Source organism: Capricornis sumatraensis, chromosome 21, assembly GCF_032405125.1.
Source record: "Capricornis sumatraensis isolate serow.1 chromosome 21, serow.2, whole genome shotgun sequence".
NCBI classification, from domain to species: domain Eukaryota; kingdom Metazoa; phylum Chordata; class Mammalia; order Artiodactyla; family Bovidae; genus Capricornis; species Capricornis sumatraensis.
This window is the reverse complement of record NC_091089.1, coordinates 35498118-35517563: the sequence shown is the minus strand read 5'-3', so window position 1 is coordinate 35517563 and position 19446 is coordinate 35498118. Positions and strand designations below refer to the sequence as shown.

At 48.5% G+C, this 19446-nt stretch overlaps 1 protein-coding gene across 1 annotated transcript in view; it reads left to right on the top strand.

Annotated features, from left to right (window-relative positions):
- Window positions 1-19446, top strand: part of LOC138097474 (laminin subunit alpha-3-like) — a 173431-nt gene that overhangs the window by 138149 nt on the left and 15836 nt on the right. The window contains exons 21-25 of the mRNA XM_068993656.1: window positions 765-795; window positions 878-1017; window positions 2874-2989; window positions 4605-4816; window positions 5775-5979. Coding sequence (XP_068849757.1) covers window positions 765-795; window positions 878-1017; window positions 2874-2989; window positions 4605-4816; window positions 5775-5979 — 704 coding nt within the window. The remainder of the gene's footprint in view (window positions 1-764; window positions 796-877; window positions 1018-2873; window positions 2990-4604; window positions 4817-5774; window positions 5980-19446) is intronic.

The window sequence follows — 19446 nt, the reverse complement described above, 5'->3', positions numbered from 1 at the left end:
TGGCAAATAGATGGGGAAACAGTGGAAACAGTGGCAGACTTTATTTTTTTGGGCTCCAAAATCACTGCAGATGGTGACTGCAGCCATGAAACTAAAAGACGCTTACTACTTGGAAGGAAAGTTATGACCAACCTAGACAGCATATTAAAAAGCAGAGACATTACTTTGCCAACAAAGGTCCGTCTAGTCAAGGCTATGATTTTCCAGTAGTCATGTGGATGTGAGAGTTGAACTATAAAGAAAGCTGAGTGCCGAAGAATTGATGCTTTTGAACTGTGGTGTTGGAGAAGACTCTTGAGAGTCCCTTGGACTGCAAGGAGATGCAACTAGTCCATCCTAAAGGGGATCAGTCCTGGGTGTTCACTGGAAGGACTGATGCTGAAGCTGAAACTCCAATACTTTGGCCACCTGATGCAAAGAGCTGACTCATTTGAAAAGACCCTGATGCTGGGAAGGATTGAGGGCAGGAGGAGAAGGGGACGACAGAGGATGAGATGGTTGGATGGCATCACCAACTCAATAGACATGGGTTTGGGTGGACTGCGGAAGTTGGTGATGGACAGGGAGTCCTGGCGTGCTGCGATTCATGGGGTCGCAAAGAGTCGGACACAACTGAGAGACTGAACTGAACTGAACTATAGCTTGAGAAGATTTTTTTTTCCACCTAGAACCAGGTGACTCTTCAAGGACTAGTACCACGCCCAGGTCGGTATGTCATCGTCGTCCATTTTTATCAACCAGCACATCCGACGTTCCCGGCACAGGTGTCTGTGGATGGAGGACGGCTGCAGGCAGGTGAGCTACAGGGAGCAGGGCCGGTTTTGGGGCTCACCTGTCCTGGCAGGGGTGTGACAGAACTGCCTCCCTCTGCCCCTAGGTGTCTTCCAAGCCTCTTTTTGCCCCCATGTGCTTGGCTGCCGGGACCAAGTGATCACCGGAGATCAGGTTGAGTTTGACATCTCGGAGCCGGAGGTGGCCCTGACTGTGACAATTCCAGAAGGAAAGTCCTTAGTTTTGGTGCGTTCTGCTCTTTCCTCTCTTACTCTTTACGTGCTTTCCTTGGTCGGCTGCTCTGTGTGTCTGTTCTGGCTCATGGCAGTAATTCCTCCAGGGAATTGAAGCCATGTTTATAGAAAAACACTTAAATTTTACAGCTGCCTTTAGCAAAAAAAGGTCTGTGACTATTAAAATCAAGGGAAATCAGAATACTAGAGAAGCAACTGGGAAGAAAACTCCCCTGCATGAAGCATGGGAGCTGTCTCTCTGTCTCCATCAGTCCCGCCTCGCTCTCATCTGACAAGTCTCTCTCTGAGGCGTTGAACACTCCTTTCTTCCTGGAACTATCCTGTTTTGGCTCCCATAGCTACTTTCTCTTGGCTTTCCCTGCTTTCTCCAGTGCTCCTTCAGTGAGTTCTCTTCCCTTTCATCCCTTTCATGTCAGTGTGCCCTTGGGCTTGACACTGAGACCCCTTGTTCTAAGATTTCTCTTCATATAACATCATCTGTGCCTGTTGATTCTGTTCTCCCCTCTGTGGGAATGGTACCCACACCTGTGACCTCATTTCCCATCTTTCCTGAGCTCTGGGACCATCTACTGTGCATCCCCATAGCCAGAGCGCTCACAGGTCCCTCCAGCTTAGCCTGTTACCTGTATAGACCCCAGGTGCCCCGTTCCCTGTTTATCACCTTGGCTGGTGGAATCATGATCACCCAATGCCTGTAAAGCCTTTGAGAGCCAGCAAACACTGTCCAGGCCTTCCCTGAACCCTCCAATTCTTGCTCATGCCTCCTTTCTCTCTGAGGATGTCATCCCAGCGTCAGGGGATACATTTTGTATCCCTGTGCCTGAAACACCATCTGGCACAGGTGTTCGGCAATGTTTGTTGAATTGAATAACATGAGAGCAATAGACTCTGTACACTGTCAGTGGCTGAGTAGTTGACAAAGATGTTGAAATTTCCTGCAGCATTTGTTACTGCTGTGGTCTGATTTATACAGGTACAGAGAATACAGGGCGGTATTTTTAAAGACTGGGGCCACAATTATTCATAATAGAGTATCTGACAGGTTAGGCATTTCAGGGGCAAGCCACCATATGAGTCTCCCCATTGGGCCTGCCGTTTCAGTTTGCTTACTCTCTGAAAATACAGAATGAGGACTTCCCTGATGGTCCAGTGGTTAAGACTGCTCACTTCCAATGCAGAGGGCTCAGGTTTGATTCCTGAGCAGGGAACTAGCTCCTACATGCCACAACTGAGAGTTCGCATGCTACAACTAAAAAGATCCCAAATGCCCCAACAAAGATCAAAGATCCCTTGAGCTGTGACTAAGACCTGGCACAGCCAAATAAATATGAAAGAAAAAGAAAGACTAAAAAATTAAAATAAATATATAAAAATACAAAATTCCACCCCCTGGAGATCCAGGGTCATCGCAGGGATGGATCACACGGGGCCCTGACATCATAACAGGCCTCTGTCTCCTGTCCCCACCCAGCACCCAAGGCTGCTGTGCCTGTGAGCAGGCGCTCCAGGGGGTCTGTCCCCCCAACTCATTATCATTTCCCTAGGGGGAATGTGGCCTGAGCCTTCAACACTGAGTTAGGGTTGCTTTGTGATTTCTTTTTGTAAGTTCTGTTTCATGTGGTCTTGGACTTAACAATAAAGAACACTGATCTGGCAACTCACTCCAGTATTCTTGCCTGGAGATTCCCCATGGATGGAGGAGCCTGGTGGGCCATAGTCCATGGGGTTGCAAAGAGTCAGACACAACTGAAGCGACGTAACGTGATCTTAGCAAAGAGAAAGCATGGTGGAGCTGTGGATGTGCCGTGCTGCTGAAAATCCAAAGGCATGCTGACACTTTCCCTTTAGGTCCGTGTCCTGGTGGTGCCTGCAGAGAATTACGACTACCAGATCCTTCACAGAAAATCACTGGACAAGTCGTTGGAGTTTGTCACCAATTGTGGAGGAGACAGTTTTTATATTGAGTAAGTATCACTTTGTGTGAGGGCTTCCTAGGTGGCACTGGTGGTAAAGAACCCGCCTGCCAATGCAGGAGACACAAGAGAAGTGAGTTCAACCCCAGGATCGAGAAGATCCCCGGGAGGAGGGCATGGCAACCCACTCCCGTATTCTTGCCAGGAAAATCCCATGGACGGAGGAGCCCTTAGGGTTGCAAAGAGTCGGACATGACCCAAGCGACTTAGCACGCACACATCACTTTGTGGCACAGCCATGGGAGGCCTGAGGCTGTCCCACATTCCCAACCAAGCAGGAGGCCTGGGGAGGGGTGGCCTTTGGGTCTGTCTTCCTCCTCTGAGCGCCCAAGGGAGCAGCAGTGAGTCCCTGATCCTCGGCACACACTGACCTGTGTACTATCTCATCATGTCCGTCTGGGCGGGATTTCCCTCTTCAACTCTGATCTCAGCAGATCACCCCCAAGCCGGGATTCACAGGCTGCTTGGGGGTTTCTCTTCCTCTTTGTTGCTTCCTGTCGGCCAACTCGGATTCCTGAAAGATACCACACAGGGTTTCCTCCGCTGCAGGGCACATCAGCCCTGATTCCCGCTCTCCTTTGCCCTTTCATCAGTGAGGAGCATTACAGAAGGCCGGGCCTCCCTATCCTCATTTGGTGGGTTCCCAGATGCTAAGAGCCTAGAACAGCCCTTACTATCAGTTCCTGTCATTCTCTCCTGCAGACCCCTCCTCCCTGCCACCTTGTAGGTTTCCTGAGGAACCTGGGCCTCCAGAGGGTGGAAACCTCTTGTACAGAAAATATTAAGAGCAAGGGCTCTGAGGTCAGACCACTGTGGATTTGAGTGCCTACCCCACCCTCCATAGCTCTGTGCCCTCAAGAATGTTGCTTAACTTCTAGGAGCCTTCCTTGTCTCACCTGTGAAATGGGGCTTTGGCCTAATTGGTTAGGTGGGTGTCAAGTTAATGTTGTTCAGTCACTAAGTTGTGTCCAGCTCTTTGCGACACCATGGACTGCAGCACGTCAGGATCTCTCCTTCACCATCTCCCGGAGTTTGCTCCAATGTCCATTGAGTTGGTGATGCTATCTAACCATCTCATGCTCTGCCGCCCCCTTCTCCTTTTGCCTTCAATCTTTCTTAGCATCAGGGGATTTTCCAGTGAGTTAGCTGTTACCATCAGGGGGCCAAAGTATTGGAGCTTCAGCTTATGAGGTTAAATGGAAAACTTTTAACATACATGTTCAGTAAAAGTTGACGATTCACCTCCTCCTCATTATTATCCTAAGTGGTATATCATAGCACATGCAGGTATAAATTTTTTGGTGACTGCTGTATTGAGATAGAACCTATACACCATACAACTCATCGTATAGATGAATCTTCACCCTTTTATTCCAGCCACCAAAGGTTCCCGCCCACCAGTCCTGTGATGAGTCCTGAAGTAGATGGGGTTGGGTGGGTGGCTGTCAACCGTTGTAAGTGCAGGGGTGGGGTTTCCGCTCACTTTTTCCTAGACTCCAGAGCCCCTCTCCCAAAACACTGCTTGGTGGGGTGTGTGGGAAGGGGAAGGTGGGACCATTTCTGGGCATGCCTCCCAGGATCTCACTGTGTGTTCTCGTTCCCACAGCCCCCAGAGAGCCTCTGAATTCTGTAAGAATTCTGCCAGATCCCTGGTGGCCCTTTACCACGAGGGCGCACTGCCTTGCGAGTGCCACCCTGCCGGGGCCATCGGCCACCCCTGCAGCCCCGAGGGCGGGCAGTGCCCGTGCCGGCCCCATGTCATCGGGCGGCAGTGTACCCGCTGTCAGACGGGCTTCTACGGGTTCCCGCACTGCAAACGTAAGTGCACGTTCGGGGCAGCCAAGGTCATCTCTGGTCCAGGCGGATGAAGCCTGCCCAGGGCAGGGCTTGTCCAGTTTGTGCTGGAGACTCACCTGGGGATCTTGTGAGAGTGCAGATTCTGAGTCAGGAGGCCTGGGCTGGGGCCTGAGAGTCTACATTTCCCACAGCCACTCAGAGGATTCCCATGCCGCAGGTCCAGGGACCACTCTCTGAGTAGCAGGCTTCTAAAAAAGACATATTTGTGTCTCCCGGCCTAGGGGACCCATGCCCTTGGCAAAGAAGGTGAAGGGAAATAACCTTAAGCTTCAAAACACTGGACAGCTTGGCCCTCTTCCTAGTGGGATGGGGTAGGCTTCAGTTTTTGCAGCCTAACCACCAAAGCTTAGTCGAGGTGGGAGGAAACCCAGGGTCAGAGGGCACCTTCCTCTCTGAGGAGGCCGTGGATCTTCGTCTAAGAATTGTCCTGCCGCCCTAGACAAGGCGCAGCCCAGGCTGTGTGAGGGGTGCAGAGGCCCCGCGTGGAGGCCAGCCTTTGCCTGCTGCAGGCCCCACCCCTGATCTTGGGCCCAGTGCCCTGGGGCAACGTGAAGGCCCTTTGGGGAGACTGGGAGGAGCAGACCCTCTAATGAAGGCCAGACTTCACATTAGAATGGCACACAGCCTCAGCCTGGGGATGAGGGGGAAGCCCCTACGAGTGTCTACTTTGAGGTCAGTAGGTCCAGTGATGCCTCACTCAGTGTCCACACACTTGTCCACCCTCAGCATTGGACGTGGTTGGTCTTGGCCCCAGAAAGGAGCCTTTCAGATCAACCACACTCAGTGATGCCATAATGAAGGAAAAACAAGACCTTACTCCCAGATACCCTTTGGAAGCTTCTGGAAACCCTGGCGGTGCAGTTTTGCTGGAGATCAGGGGCGTCTAACCCTTACACCATGTCTCTTCATCCTTGGCCAGCTTGCAACTGCGGCCGGCGCCTCTGTGAGGAGACGACAGGGCGGTGCCTGTGTCCTCCCCGGACGGTCAGGCCCCAGTGTGACATGTGTGAGGTGCACTCCTTCAGCTTCCACCCCCTGGCCGGCTGTGAAGGCTGCAATTGTTCCCGGATGGGCACCAACAGGGCCGCCACCCTGGAGTGCGACAGGGACCACGGGCAGTGCAGGTGAGGCCTGGGGGGCTAGCCTGTTGCATCCTGTCCTGGGAAGAGAAGATGCCATGGGCCCCCACTTGGGTCCTTGTTTACTTCCCACTTCAACACTGCTCGGTGGCGCTCCCCACCCAGGACAGGCGTGGTGTGTGGAGTAACTGGTCCCCTGGGGCTCAGGGTAGCTTGGCAGAGCCTAGGTGGGCAGATAGCTGTTGCCTGGGGTTCAAGCAGCCTCACTGTCCTCTCCAGCCTCATTCTGTGTGTTTACGTGCTGCGTGTGTGATAAAGTGATCAGTTCCATCTCCTGGGTCATTGGGTGGTGAGCGCCTCTTGGCCTGTACTGAGGTTTGAGCTCTAAACCTTCTCTCTCGTAAGCTGCTAGTTTTGTTAGGCACAGTACATGATGAAGTCTAAAATCCAGATCCCACCGCCCTGACTCAGACAGGCGAGCTAGAGGCCATGTGGGGTCTCCACCGGAGGGTCAGTTGTGGGGAGGGTGGCAGGGTGAGCAGTACCTATTGGAGAGCCTGGCCTGTAAGGGGGGCTGCCCCCGGGCCCACCAGGCACAGCTGCTGAGTGATGAGAAGGAGAGGGCGGTTCAAACAAATGCTGTAGGGCCAAGAGGTTCTTCCAGCAGATCAGCTCCGCATATGAAACCAGAGGCTGATGTCGTGTGATCCGAGTGATCAGCCTGATCTCTGCAGGACTGGAGAATAAGCACAGGGGGTGAAGAAGAGGACCCTGTCTCCTAGAAGAAGAGGCTGGAAAGAATCCCACAGGGATTATGTGGCAGGGAGACCGAAGCAGATCTTCTTCCATCCAGGCGGGTGTGGCATGCACATGTGCAGGAGACAACATGAGACTCAGGTCCCTTCTGAGTCCCTTCCTTGTCCCCCCGATCCCACGCCGGGTACTGGATGTCTGGGTCTGTGTCTGTGATCCGGGTGTGACAGCCGGGAGGGGCTGTGGCTGCTGCTGGCAGGCGCCCGCACCTCCTACTCCACTGCAGCTGTGTTCATTTCCTGAGGCCGCTCTGACAAATGACCACACACTGGGTGTCTTCGGAGTCAAAAGGCTAAAGTCTGAAATCAAGTCGACGGCACCATGCCCTTTCTAAAGGCTCCAGCAGAGACCTTGTTCCATGCCTATCTCTTTCCTTCCCATGTTGTCGACAGTCCTTGAAATTCCTTGACTCTGCCTCTGTCGTCTCGTGGATTCTGCTTGTGCATCTGTCTTCACACGGGGGTCTCCTCTGTATGTGTCTGTGTCTTTTCTTTCTTCTTTCAGCCTTTAATTTTTTTTTTTTTTTTACCTTTTCTCAGTTGAGGTACGGTTGATGTATAATATATACGTTTCAGGTGTGCAACATAGTGGTGCACAGGTTTTTAGAGTTATATAATGATTATAAAATATTGACTATATTTCCAATATTTTATATGTTGCTGTAAAAAATACCCTTGTAGCTCATTTGCTTTTATATAATAGTTTGTGCCTCTTCATCTCCTGCCTCTCTTGGTCCCTCCCTCCTTCCCTCTCCCCACTGGTAACCATTAGTTTGTTCTCTGTGTCTGTGAGTCTGTTTTTATTGTTTTATACCCACCAGTTTATTTTTTTTAGATTCTACATATAAGTGATATGCACTGTTTGTCTTTCTCTGACTTATTTCATTCATCATGTCTTCTGGGCTTCCCAGGTGGCTCTAATGGTAAAGAATCCACATGCAATGCAGGAGACCCGGGTTCGATCCTTGGGTGGGGAAGATCCCCTGGAGAAGGAAATGGCAACCCACTCCAGTATTCTTGCCTGGAAAATCCTATGGAACAGAGGAGCCTGGTGGGCTACAGTGCATGGGGTCACAAAGAATCGGACACAACTGAAGCGACTTAGCACGCACGCACAGTGCCTTTCCGGTCCAAGCATATTGTTGCAATTGCAAAATTTCATTTTTTCTTATGGCCAAGTAGTATTCCATTATATCTATATGTATACCCGTGTCTTTCTTTCCTTTTAAGGATACCAGTGGTATTGAATTAGGACCTGCCTCACTCCAGTATAACTTCATATTGATTATGTCTGCAAAAATCCTCCTTCCTAGGTCACATTCTAGATACTGGGGGCTTAGAACTTGGATGTACCTTCTGGGGACAACATTCCCCTCTCTATAGCAGCAACGTTGACTTTTCCTGAGGACGGGCCCTTAACCACACCTGTGATTGTTGCCCCATTCCTAGTAGTTCCTTTGTTCTCGGGAAAGGAAGCTGAATGAGAACTTGAGTCATGGAAGAGTCCAAGTCTTTAAAACCACAGGTTGTGAGTCTTCCCTGAGTCAGCTTGGTCGTCTGTCCTTCTCAGACTATGAGCTTAAACCTAATGAGACTTGCACAAAGAATTTTGAGGTGATACCAGAGAGTTCTCATCACAGTTAATGAACATACATTAGGATCTGTTCCCTCTGGGGCATAAGCTATTCTCTGGAAGGATACCAGGGACTTAGCTCGTTACTTAAGACTTAGGGTCCTGACTGCACCAGTGGGCCTGTGAAGAGGTCTAACCCACTTCCAGTAAGTCGTGACATCTAAGAACAGTGGTATTCAGCAGAAGCACAGACTTCTACCAGGACTGTGGAGATGTCCCAGAGCAGAAAGGGGCACTGTGCCAGGAGTTGCTTGCTCTCTTGTGGCCGGAGAAGATGCATAAATGGGAAGCTCTAAGGACCTAAATGTGCCAGTCGCGACCCAGTCAATGTAGAAGAAGAGAGACCAGACCAAAGGAAAGTGAAGAATTAGAACTGGCTGCAGCACATTATAAAGAGATTATCTTCCAATAGAAAAAAAAACAGAGAAGGATATCCAGGGTATTATAAAACGGGAAACAGATTGAACTAGGAATGATATTCCTTTTAATATATTTGAAAAACAAATCAAAGGAAAGAATCCAACATCTAATTGTTCAGAGGAATGAATAGTCTGACAAATAAGTGGAAGAAGCAGAGAGGGAGGTGTTAGCATTAAAATCCTTCCCCCACTCAAGGGAGTAGGAATCTGGATAAAAACAGATTGCAATATTTAAAATAGATAAGCTAGAAGGATCTACTGTATAGCACATGGAACTCTGCTCAGTGTGGCAGCCTGGATGGGAGGGGAGTTTGGAAAAGAACGGATACATGTGTATGCATGGCTGAGTCCCTTTGCTGTTCACCTGAAATTGTCACAACATTGTTTGTGAATTGGCTGTACCCCAATACAAAATAAAGTTAAAGAAAGACAGGGTGAAAGAACAAGTTTCCATTTGAACAGGTGAATGAGCAATGTATATATAACCTTGGGAAAAATGAAGAAAAAACCAGATGGAAGAGCAAGAGGGGCAGATAAACAAGGAGAAGTGGAATGAACAGTCACTGGGAGATGGAATCCTGGCAGAGTACGGAGCCCAGGACATTGCAGCGGCCACTGTCATAGCTGCATACAGTGTCCCCATATTTAATTGAAAATAAAAACTCACTAGACCACAGAAAGTACAAACCAGTCCAACAAAGTTCCATTTTTCCATAATGACTTCTTTACTTTTTCTTCTGAAAAGAGGACACCCAAGGGAGGAGATTGGGGCTGGGACTGGAGGTTGGGGAACTATGTACGAGGGTGAGAGTGAGAGAGGACCCTCAAGGAGAAGGTGTAGACACAGAGGAGGGAGAACAGGTGTGGGGGTCCCTGTGATTAATCATAGGAGGCAAAGGAGCCACAGAGATGGAGAGGCAGTTTTCAGGCAGGAGGAGAAGGCAAAGAATTCACTGTCTTAGAACCAGTGGGAGAATTTTAAAAGGGATTAGCTGTTCAACAGAAGAAATTGCTATGAACAGAACCTCACATACAGTTTCTCAAAGCTGCTGCCACAGAAAAAGGAAACCAAGAATGCATTGAAAACCATAAATATCAGGGGTTCCCTGGCGGTCCAGTGGTTAAGATTCCACACTTCCACTGCGGGTGGTGTGGTCTCAATCCCTGCTCAGACGCACTAAGGTCCCACGTGTGCTGTGGCTCAGTCAGAAAAAGAAAAACGCTTAAGGCATCACCTATGAGAGAGAGATGTACTGTAGGACTTTAGATACAAATTCTAAGGAGTGTTTAACAAACCTCCACTAACCAATGGCAGTTGAGTAGCCTGGAAAATGCCTAACTCGGAACTGAGGCAGGCTGTATGGTAGTTTTGCCTATGCCCGAGGGAACATCAGCAGGAATGGAATCTTACTGACCTGCACTGCACCCAAAGTAAACGGTGAAATCTTTTATCTTGACGTTACCAAAAAGACTGTAATCACGTAATGGGATGACATATCTACCCATGATCAAAGCGGATTTGTCGTGAAAGGGCCCTTGGCAGATAATGTAAGGAAAACTTCAGTTTATTACATGACCATAAATTGCACAAATTACCCATGATAATTCCACAGTGTTGATGCTGAAAAAGCTTTTGACTGCCTAAAGGATTATTTCTTTAGAAAATATTAGAGGAAAGAATGCTCCCACCGCCTCTGAAAAATTTCCTAATGAAAATGAAGAATGCGTTTGGAGGAACCTAACATTCAAGTAAAAGAAATAATCAAAGATAGCTGGAAGTGAAAGAAAGTGTGAAAGTGTTAGTTGCTCAGTTGTGTCTGACTCTTTGTGACCCCATGGACTGTAGCCCACTAGGCTCCTCTGTCCATGGAATTCTCCAGGCAAGAAAACTGGAGTGGGTTATGAAATTATGTAAATTATGAAAGTATGATAACACATTTATAGGAAACTTTGAAAATACAGAACAAGATTACATATAGTTCCACTATATATTACGATTATTTTTTAGTAGATAAATTAAGATTTTTAGTTGGAGTTTCAATATTGAACCCTCAAAAATTAGTAGAATGAATATACAGAGAAGTAACGGATATAGTAGACCTGAAAAGCACTGTGAACCTATTCAACATAATTAAGATTTATACAAAATCACAGGATAGTAGGAAACAAATTTTATTCAAATTCCCATAGACTGTAAACTGGGAGACACTGGAATATATCCAGAGACATAAAACAAGGTGCAAAAATTTCATGGTCTAAAGGTATTGACCGACCTCCCCTGCGGCTCAGACAGTAAAGAATCTGCCTGTAATGTGGGATACTCGGGTTTGATCCCTGGGTTGGGAAGAAGCCCTGGAGAGAGGAATGACAACCCACTCCAGTATTCTTGCCTGGAGAATTCCACAGACAGAGGAGCCTGGTGGGCTACAGTCCTGAAGTCGCAAAGAGTCGGACATGACTGAGCAACTAACACTTTCATTTTTCACTTTCAAAGGTATTGAAATCATACCGAGTCTGTTGTCTATCACTGTCCCACCTAAATTTAAAACTCTAGATTCTATTTCTTCTTCAACCTCTGATTGCAGAAGTATATTTTATAAAAGATAAAAAGTCCATTGTTTGGGACAGCTCTCTGGATTGTGGTCTTAAAGGTTGATCACAATTTCATTTTTATAGCAGCACAGTAATTTGCTTCTGCTTTTAATAAGGGATGGTTATGCCGTCAGATTCTGTGAACGAACCAAAGGTCTAGAATATCCTCAGAAGATTTTTATCAATCGGTGACAGATACACGGACACTGGGAAGCACTGTTTTAAAAAAAAATACCGTGACGTTGACCACCTTCAAGGCATCTTAAGATTGATTATAGGAGATGGCAGTTCACCTGGACATCCAGTGAAACCACAGGTGCAGACAGCTTGTGAGAAGAGCAGCCGCTAAAGGAAAGCCGTTTGTGGGGGGGCTTTAGCCAGCGTCACAGATTTACTCAGTATTTGTGTTAGATGGAGAAACAAAATGCCAGAGAAGGTCATAGACTTGGCATCCTGGGAACAGAAGTGCTTCCAGCTTGGCAGAAATCCACAAGCCCCAACAACTTGGAGAAGCGATCCCTTTGATGCACCTCATCAAGTAATATGAATGGTTAATTCCAGACGGTGTGCAGGCAAGCTCTGGGACACGGTGGTGAGCAGGGCAGATGAGGCTCCTGCCACAGGATGGAAGAGCTCAGCATTCTCACCTGCATTCCCTCTTCCTAGAAGCTCCCACCTCTTGAAGTTCTTGGGACGATTAAATAATCCTGTGCAAAGCCCTTCGAACAGTACCTGACACACACTAGCACGGGTATTAGCTTTTGCTATTATTTGCCAAGCGCTTGGCTGCCTGCCTTCCGCCCTTTACACTTTGTCCCCCTGAAGCCCCACCCATTCATCTGGCTTCAACCACCTCCACGCTGGATGATTCCCAGACCCAGAGCTCCAGTCCTGGTCCCTGAAGGACAGCTTATCCCACCTTCATAGAAAATCATTTCTACGTCAGTTCCCTTACTAGCTTTTCTTGTGGGTCTTAGAGGACAAGTCCCCTGACCTCTTTAAGCTCCTGTCCCCTCACACATATAATGAAGTGTTAGATTAGATGATCTTTAGGGGCCCTTCAAGTCCTTGAGCCTACTGCTGATTCTATATCTGAAACCCATGCCATTGTCTTGCTCTTCAGGCTATTCCTCTCTTCGAACTTAAAAAAAAATTATTTTTTTACTTATCCATGGCAACCTTCTCCCTGTCTCCAAAGCCTGAGGTCTCTGTATCACCTTAGAATCTCCCTACAGCCCATCAGGTGTCAACTTCTGAAACAGTATGTGTTATCTCCCATCCTTTCATGGCCCCTGCAGGTCCTGGACCTGGAGAAGTCCTTTTACAATGGATAATCTCTGAATTGACCTTCCTTTTCCTAGCGTACTTTCTCTCTCCCGCCCTCTCTCTCTCCTTTCCTTTCTTCCTCCCTCCTTCCCTCCCTCTCTCTCTCCCTTCTTTGTTTCTTTTTCTCCTTAATTGAAGGGGAAATGCTAGTATGCAATCACCTCTCTTGGTCTTGCTTGGTCAGTCGTGTCCGACTCTTTGAGACCCTATCGATCATAGCCCACCAGGCTCCTCTGTCCATGGGATTCTCCAGACAAGAATACTGGAGTGGGTTGCTGTTTCCTCCTCCAGGGATCTTCCCAACCCAGGGATCAAATGCACACCCCTTGTGTCTCCTGCCTTGATAGCTAAATTCTTTACCACTGCGCCACCAGGAAGCCCATACATAATTATACTTGGATTTAAAAATCTATTTGCTCCGTAATTTTGTTATTAATGCATAGAGAATGTTGATAAATGCATATGTTTGTGATTTCATCCTCTTGGTATGTGGGGGTTTTTGAAAACAGGATAAAACATTTCCTTCAGTCCCTGTGATTTCTTTTTTTTTTTTTTTGAGTCTTAAATTCTATTTTATCACTGTGTTTTATGGCTGAAACTATTTAATATATCTAGCACCTATTCCAGTTTGGATGCTGTTTCTCGTACAGAAGGCACCCATGCCTACTAACCAGAGGTCATGGTCTGGTAGGGGAACCGCCACTAAGCAGTTATGACAGGGCATCATAATGAATGCCGTATTGCATGCAGGCTGCTGGAGGGTGGAAGTCGCTCTGCCTGGTAGCACGTCTGTCACATCACTCTTTGCACAAAAAGCTTCCTTGATGCCCCATTGTCTGAGAGGATAAAGACCAGCTTTCCGTGGTCTGGCCGCCACTTACCCTAACTTAAGCTTTTTTTTTTTTTTTTTCAGCTTTTCTGGTCTTTCTCGCTTTCTTTAAATGCTTTTTGCAAGCCTTCAGTTCTTCAGTTATGGGTTCTCCTTTCCCCTCTTCTGTTACCCCCTCCCAGTTATCCACGTCCTTCAAGAGTTCTGTGTTAAAGGTACAAATGCAAAGAAGGCGTGAAGCCTCTGCAAGCCCACAGGGATACCCCCATCATCTCGCTGCCGTCCCATCTCTCACATGATCACCTAACTTTCTGCGTCTGTGTCCCGTGTCCTCAGTGAAAATGCACCAAGGTCAAGACTAACGTACTGTATTTTGTCCTCTCCCTCTCATGTCCCCTAACTCGAGCATGTATCTCTAGAAGACACGCAGTAATTATAGGGTGAATAAATGAGTGGATATAAGGTAGGCTTTGGATTCCAGATGAAAACTGTTCTTGATGGGGGTGCAATGCGAGGTGTATTTAATAAGCAAAGGATAGAGTTCACCCTCATGCCTGACTTTCTGGCGACCTCCGAGACTCCCGAGCACCCACACACGCGCAGTTGTCTTTGCCTAATGTTTGGCCCTGAGCCCGTTGCCATGGAGACGACTTCACTTGACCGGCATCCCCAGTGCACCTCCTGGCAGCGGCAACTGGAGCCTTCCTGCCATTGCTGTGAGGGCAACTCCTTGGGTAGCACAGCGTCTCCCTGGAGGAGTGTGCAAGGTCAGGCTGACTTCAGGTCGTTTTCTAAAGATATTCAGCCAGACTTTGGGGGAGGAAGTTTCCTTTTTATTCCCCATTGTCATGGCACCGCTCCAAACTCCTTTGTTTGCTTGTCTTTGCACAGGATTCATGTGCTCGGAGCTCTCAGCACTGCGTTGCTCAGACATCGTGTTCTCCACATTTTGGTGAACGCTTGCCCATCAGGCCCACCTGGGATCCTTGGGGTTCAGCTCCCAGGCCACTGCTCTCCTCACCATGCTCAACTTTTTTGCTTTTTTCCGTCCACTCGTATGTGCTTGGTTGCTACCTACATGCTAAGTGAGGCTCAGCGCTTTATCCCGTGTTACCAACGAGGTCACACCCTCTCTGCCCAGCTCTCCCACCACATCATCCCACAGTTGCCCTGAAATAAACAGACACACATTTCTCCTTGTCTCGACAAGCAGCTTGCACAGCTGTCCTCCCTGAAAAATACCCTTCCACCTTTCTCTTCCAGTGAAGTGGAAATATTAAGAAATAGGCTCCCATCTGCCTGTCCTCACCCTCAAAGCCTATGTTCAAGTCAGCGCGCAGTCACTTGTCCGCTGTGGTGCTCAGGGTGGAAGGGGCTCGTGGGCAACAGAATTCTGGATCGCACTTATGGGCCAGTGGCCCTGTGTGTTTGCAGGACGGCCAGCTGCCCAGTGGCTCTGTGACAAGAACAGTGTTTGTGCACAGAGTCCTTTCCCCGCTGCCAGGTGGGAGGAGCAGAGAGCATCCTGCTCATGAGGCCGTCCCCAGAGTCCCTCCTCTGAGCAGGTATCCTCTTCCTGATGCTTTTCTGTGGAGGGGGTTATCTGCACTGCTCCTTCCCATCTCTCACCCCCGCCCCCCTCCCAGGGTTCTTGTGCTCCAGAAATAGGGAACATCGTCTGGGGACAGGCAGTTTTTTGCAGGACTGAGATTGCATTTAGTCTGGGACTCACAAGGAGAGAGTAGGTGTTATTCACCTGGGCCTAGGAACAAAATTGTGTGTGCTAGAATGTGTGTGTGTGTGTGTGTTTGTGTGAGAGAGAGAGATGATGTAATCTGCAAGTGAGTATAAGTGTTGAGTTGGCCAGAACATTCATTTGGGTGTTGTTTCTTTTTTTTTTTTTTTTTTTAAAATAACGTGTTACAGACAAATCTGAACGATGCTTCTCTGAGAATATGGTTCATGGTTTCTGTAGCTCCCCAGACCACCCCTTATCCCTCTCAGAGTTTGCAGCCCACTGTACCAGAGCAGTCACTCCAAGCAGATCACTTCCACCTTCCACCTATTTTACTAGAGGAGTGATTTGGGGAATATTTTCTTCCTCTGTAGAAGAAACAATCTCCGTAGGTATCAGGGAGGGAGGGAGATGAGGAGACGGGGCTGAAATGACATCTGCCCTGCCAGCAGGTCTTGCAGGCAAAGCTGATTTTATCTTCTTAGGTGTGGTGGGTGGGATAAAGAGACCCCCATCTGCTCCCCTTTGCTGATATCACAACAAGAGTACTTGTTTGTCTAAGGCAAACTTACTGGAATATAAAGTTGTCTTTATCTTTTTTGGGGTGGTCTCTGGGGTGGTCCTTTGGGCTTCCCTGGTGGCTCAGATGGTAAGGAATCTGCCTGCAATGTTCAGTTCAGTCGCTCAGTCGTGTCCGACTCTTTGTGACCCTATGAATCGCAGCACACCAGGCCTCCCTGTCCATCACCATCTCCCGGAGTTCACTCAGACTCATGTCCGTCGAGTCCATGATGCCATCCAGCCATCCCATCCTCTGTCGTCCCCTTCTCCTCCTGCCCCCAATCCCTCCCAACATCAGAGTCTTTTCCAATGAGTCAACTCTTCACATGAGGTGCCCAAAGTACTGGAGTTTCAGCTTCAGCATCATTCCTTCCAAAGAAATCCCAGGGCTGATCTCCTTCAGAATGGACTGGTTGGATCTCCTTGCAGTCCAAGGGACTCTCAAGAGTCTTCTCCAACACCACAGTTCAAAAGCATCAATTCTTCGGCGCTCAGCCTTCTTCACAGTCCAACTCTCACATCCATACATGACCACAGGAAAAACCATAGCCTTGACTAGATGGACCTTAGTCAGCAAAGTAATGTCCCTGCTTTTGAATATGCTATCTAGGTTGGTCATAACTTTTCTTCCAAAGAGTAAGTGTCTTTTAATTTCATGGCTGCAGTCACCATCTGCGGTGATTTTGGAGCCCAAAAAAATAAAGTCTGCCAGTGTTTCCACTGTTTCCCCATCTATTTCCCATGAAGTGATGGGACCGGATGCCATGATCTTCGTTTTCTGAATGTTGAGCTTTAAGCTGCAATGTAGGAGACCCATATTCGATTCCTGGATTGGGAAGATCCCCTGGAGAAGGGAATGGCTAACCACTCCAGTATTCTTGCCTAGAGAACTCCATGGACAAAGGAGCTTGGTGGGCTACAGTCCATGGGGTTGCAAAGAGTTGGACACGACTGAGCGAGTAACACTTTAACCTTCTGGGGTGAGATTTTTTTTTTTACTGAAGTATAATTGATGACAATATTATATAAGCTACAGGTGTAGAATATAGTGATTCACAATTTTAAAGGTTATACTCCATTTACAGTTACTATAAAACATTAGTTATATTCCCTGTGTTGTACAATAAATATATTCTTGAGGTTTATTTTATACCTCATAGTTTATACCTCTTACTCCTCTCCCCCTGTGTTGCCCCCTACTTCCCTCTTCCTACTGATAAGCACCAGTTTGTTCTCTATATCTGTGAGTCTACTTCTTTTTTGTTATATTCACTGTTCATGGGAAATAGATGGGGAAACAATGGAAACAGTGGCAGACTTTATTTTTGGGGGCTCCAAAATCACTGCAGATGGTGACTGCAGCCATGAAATTAAAAGATGCTTACTCTTTGGAAGAAAAGTTATGACCAACCTAGATAGCATATTCAAAAGCAGAGACATTACTTTGCCGACTAAGGTCCCTCTAGTCAAGGCTATGGTTTTTCCTGTGGTCATGTATGGATGTGAGAGTTGGACTGTGAAGAAGGCTGAGCGCCGAAGAATTGATGCTTTTGAACTGTGGTGTTGGAGAAGACTCTTGAGAGTCCCTTGGACTGCAAGGAGATCCAACCAGTCCATTCTGAAGGAGATCAACCCTGGGATTTCTTTGGAAGGACTGATGCTAAAGCTGAAATTCCAGTACTTTGGGCACCTCATGCAAAGAGTTGACTCATTGGAAAAGACTCTGATGCTGGGAGGGGTTGGGGGCAGGAGGAGAAGGGGACGACAGAGGATGAGATGGCTGGATGGTATCACGGACTCGATGGATGTGAGTCTGAGTGAACTCCGGGAGTTGGTGATGGACAGGGAGGCCTGGCGTGCTGCGATTCATGGGGTCGCAAAGAGTCATACACAACTGAGCGACTGAACTGACTGAACTGAACTGGTCACTGTATTTTTTAGCTTTCACACATAAGTAAGATCATACAGTATGTCTTTCTCTGTCTGACTTATTTCACTCAGTATAATTACCCTTCAAGTCGCTCCATGTTGCTGTAGATGACAGGATTTCATTCTTTTTCATGGCTGAATAGCAGTCCATTGTATATAGATACCACATCTTCTTTATCCTGGCACGAGATATTTTAGTAAATATTAAGAGATAGGTGAAAGCTTACATTTGGTAGCAAGTTAATGACAAAATATTTCATATCAGGCTGTACTCTTAACCATCTCATGGAAAGCAGATTTCCTAATAGTTTCTTTAGACCCAGCGTGTAGATCTAGCAGGCGGTGGCTGTGGAGCTCAATGGCCAAGCTGCTTCTTCCGTCCTCACATCGCAGAGCTGGGTAGCTCAGTCCTGAGAAGCTGCTAGGGCGTTCTCGCCCGTCTTGTGGTCAGAGCTGCCCACAGACGCCTGGGCGCCCAGCCCCACACAGGCCGTTGCCGCCCTCTCCACCTGCTCCAATGTCACCCGTCACTCAGCCGGACAACGGGGAGCCCTCCTTGCTGTCTCCCCATTCTGTCCCCCCACCCAGACCACGACGAGCCCCAGCACCCTCACCCTGAAATAGCTTGGAACCCATCGCCCCCTCTCCGTCCTGAATACCTCTGCCCTCGCTCGGCCCCCATCTCCCCGGCGCAGAGCTGCCCTCAGCTCAGTCCTTGACACACAGCCACCTGTCCTTCTTCCTCTCTGAAAGCTTTTCAAGGTGACAACCCCCGTCTGAGAGCTGGCCAGCTGCCGGCACTGCCTGGCATCTCCACCACTGCCTCCCCTCTCTCTCACGGAGGGTCAGTGAAGCCTTGAGAAGCTGCATAACTTGCTGAGACACTGTCTCTGAGTCATGTGAGAGCTGGATCAGAACTCTGGCCAGTCTGCCCTCGGTGTGCAGGGCTCAGCCCCACGCCCCAGGGCTCCAGGACAGTGTTGCAGCGACCAGCCCCTCCGTCCCGGTGAGCTGACCCCCTTCCGCCTCCCCAGGCTCTCCATCCTGGATGGTGACTTGGGTCAGGCTTGGGAGTAGGCTCTGGGGTGAGAGGAGGACAGAGGCCCTGGGCTTGAGAGCTCCCAAGATAAGAGTGTTAGGTGGGAATGTGAACAGTATACACATGCGGTCAACACGGGGGTCAGAAGGCCAACAGACTCAGTCTCCTGGAGGGAGGAGACTCCTGCCTCTCCAGGCTCATGGCTCAGCATCCTCACCTGCACCCCTGCTCCAGAAGCTCCCCGCTGTGTTCCCTGCACACGCCAGGCCATGTTCCCCATTCTTGCTCTCTGGAATGCCTGCCCCACCTTCTACCCCAGGACTCTTGTCCTTTTACACTCAGCTCAGGCATCACCTTCCCCCGGGGAGGCTGGGTCTGTGCAGGCCTTCTGACCCCTGTGTAGACCCCATATGTATATTCACATTCCTACCTAACAGTCACCCTGGGAGCTCTCAGGCCCAGGGAGTCTGTCCTTCCTTCACTCCAGAGCCTCGTACCAAGCCTGGCCCAAGATCCATAATGCTTATTGCTTTTTGTTTTCAATTAAGGTATAACTGGCATGTAACCTTATATGCAGTTCAGTTTAGTTCAGTCGCTCAGTCGTGTCTGACTCTTTGCAACCCCATGAATCGCAGCA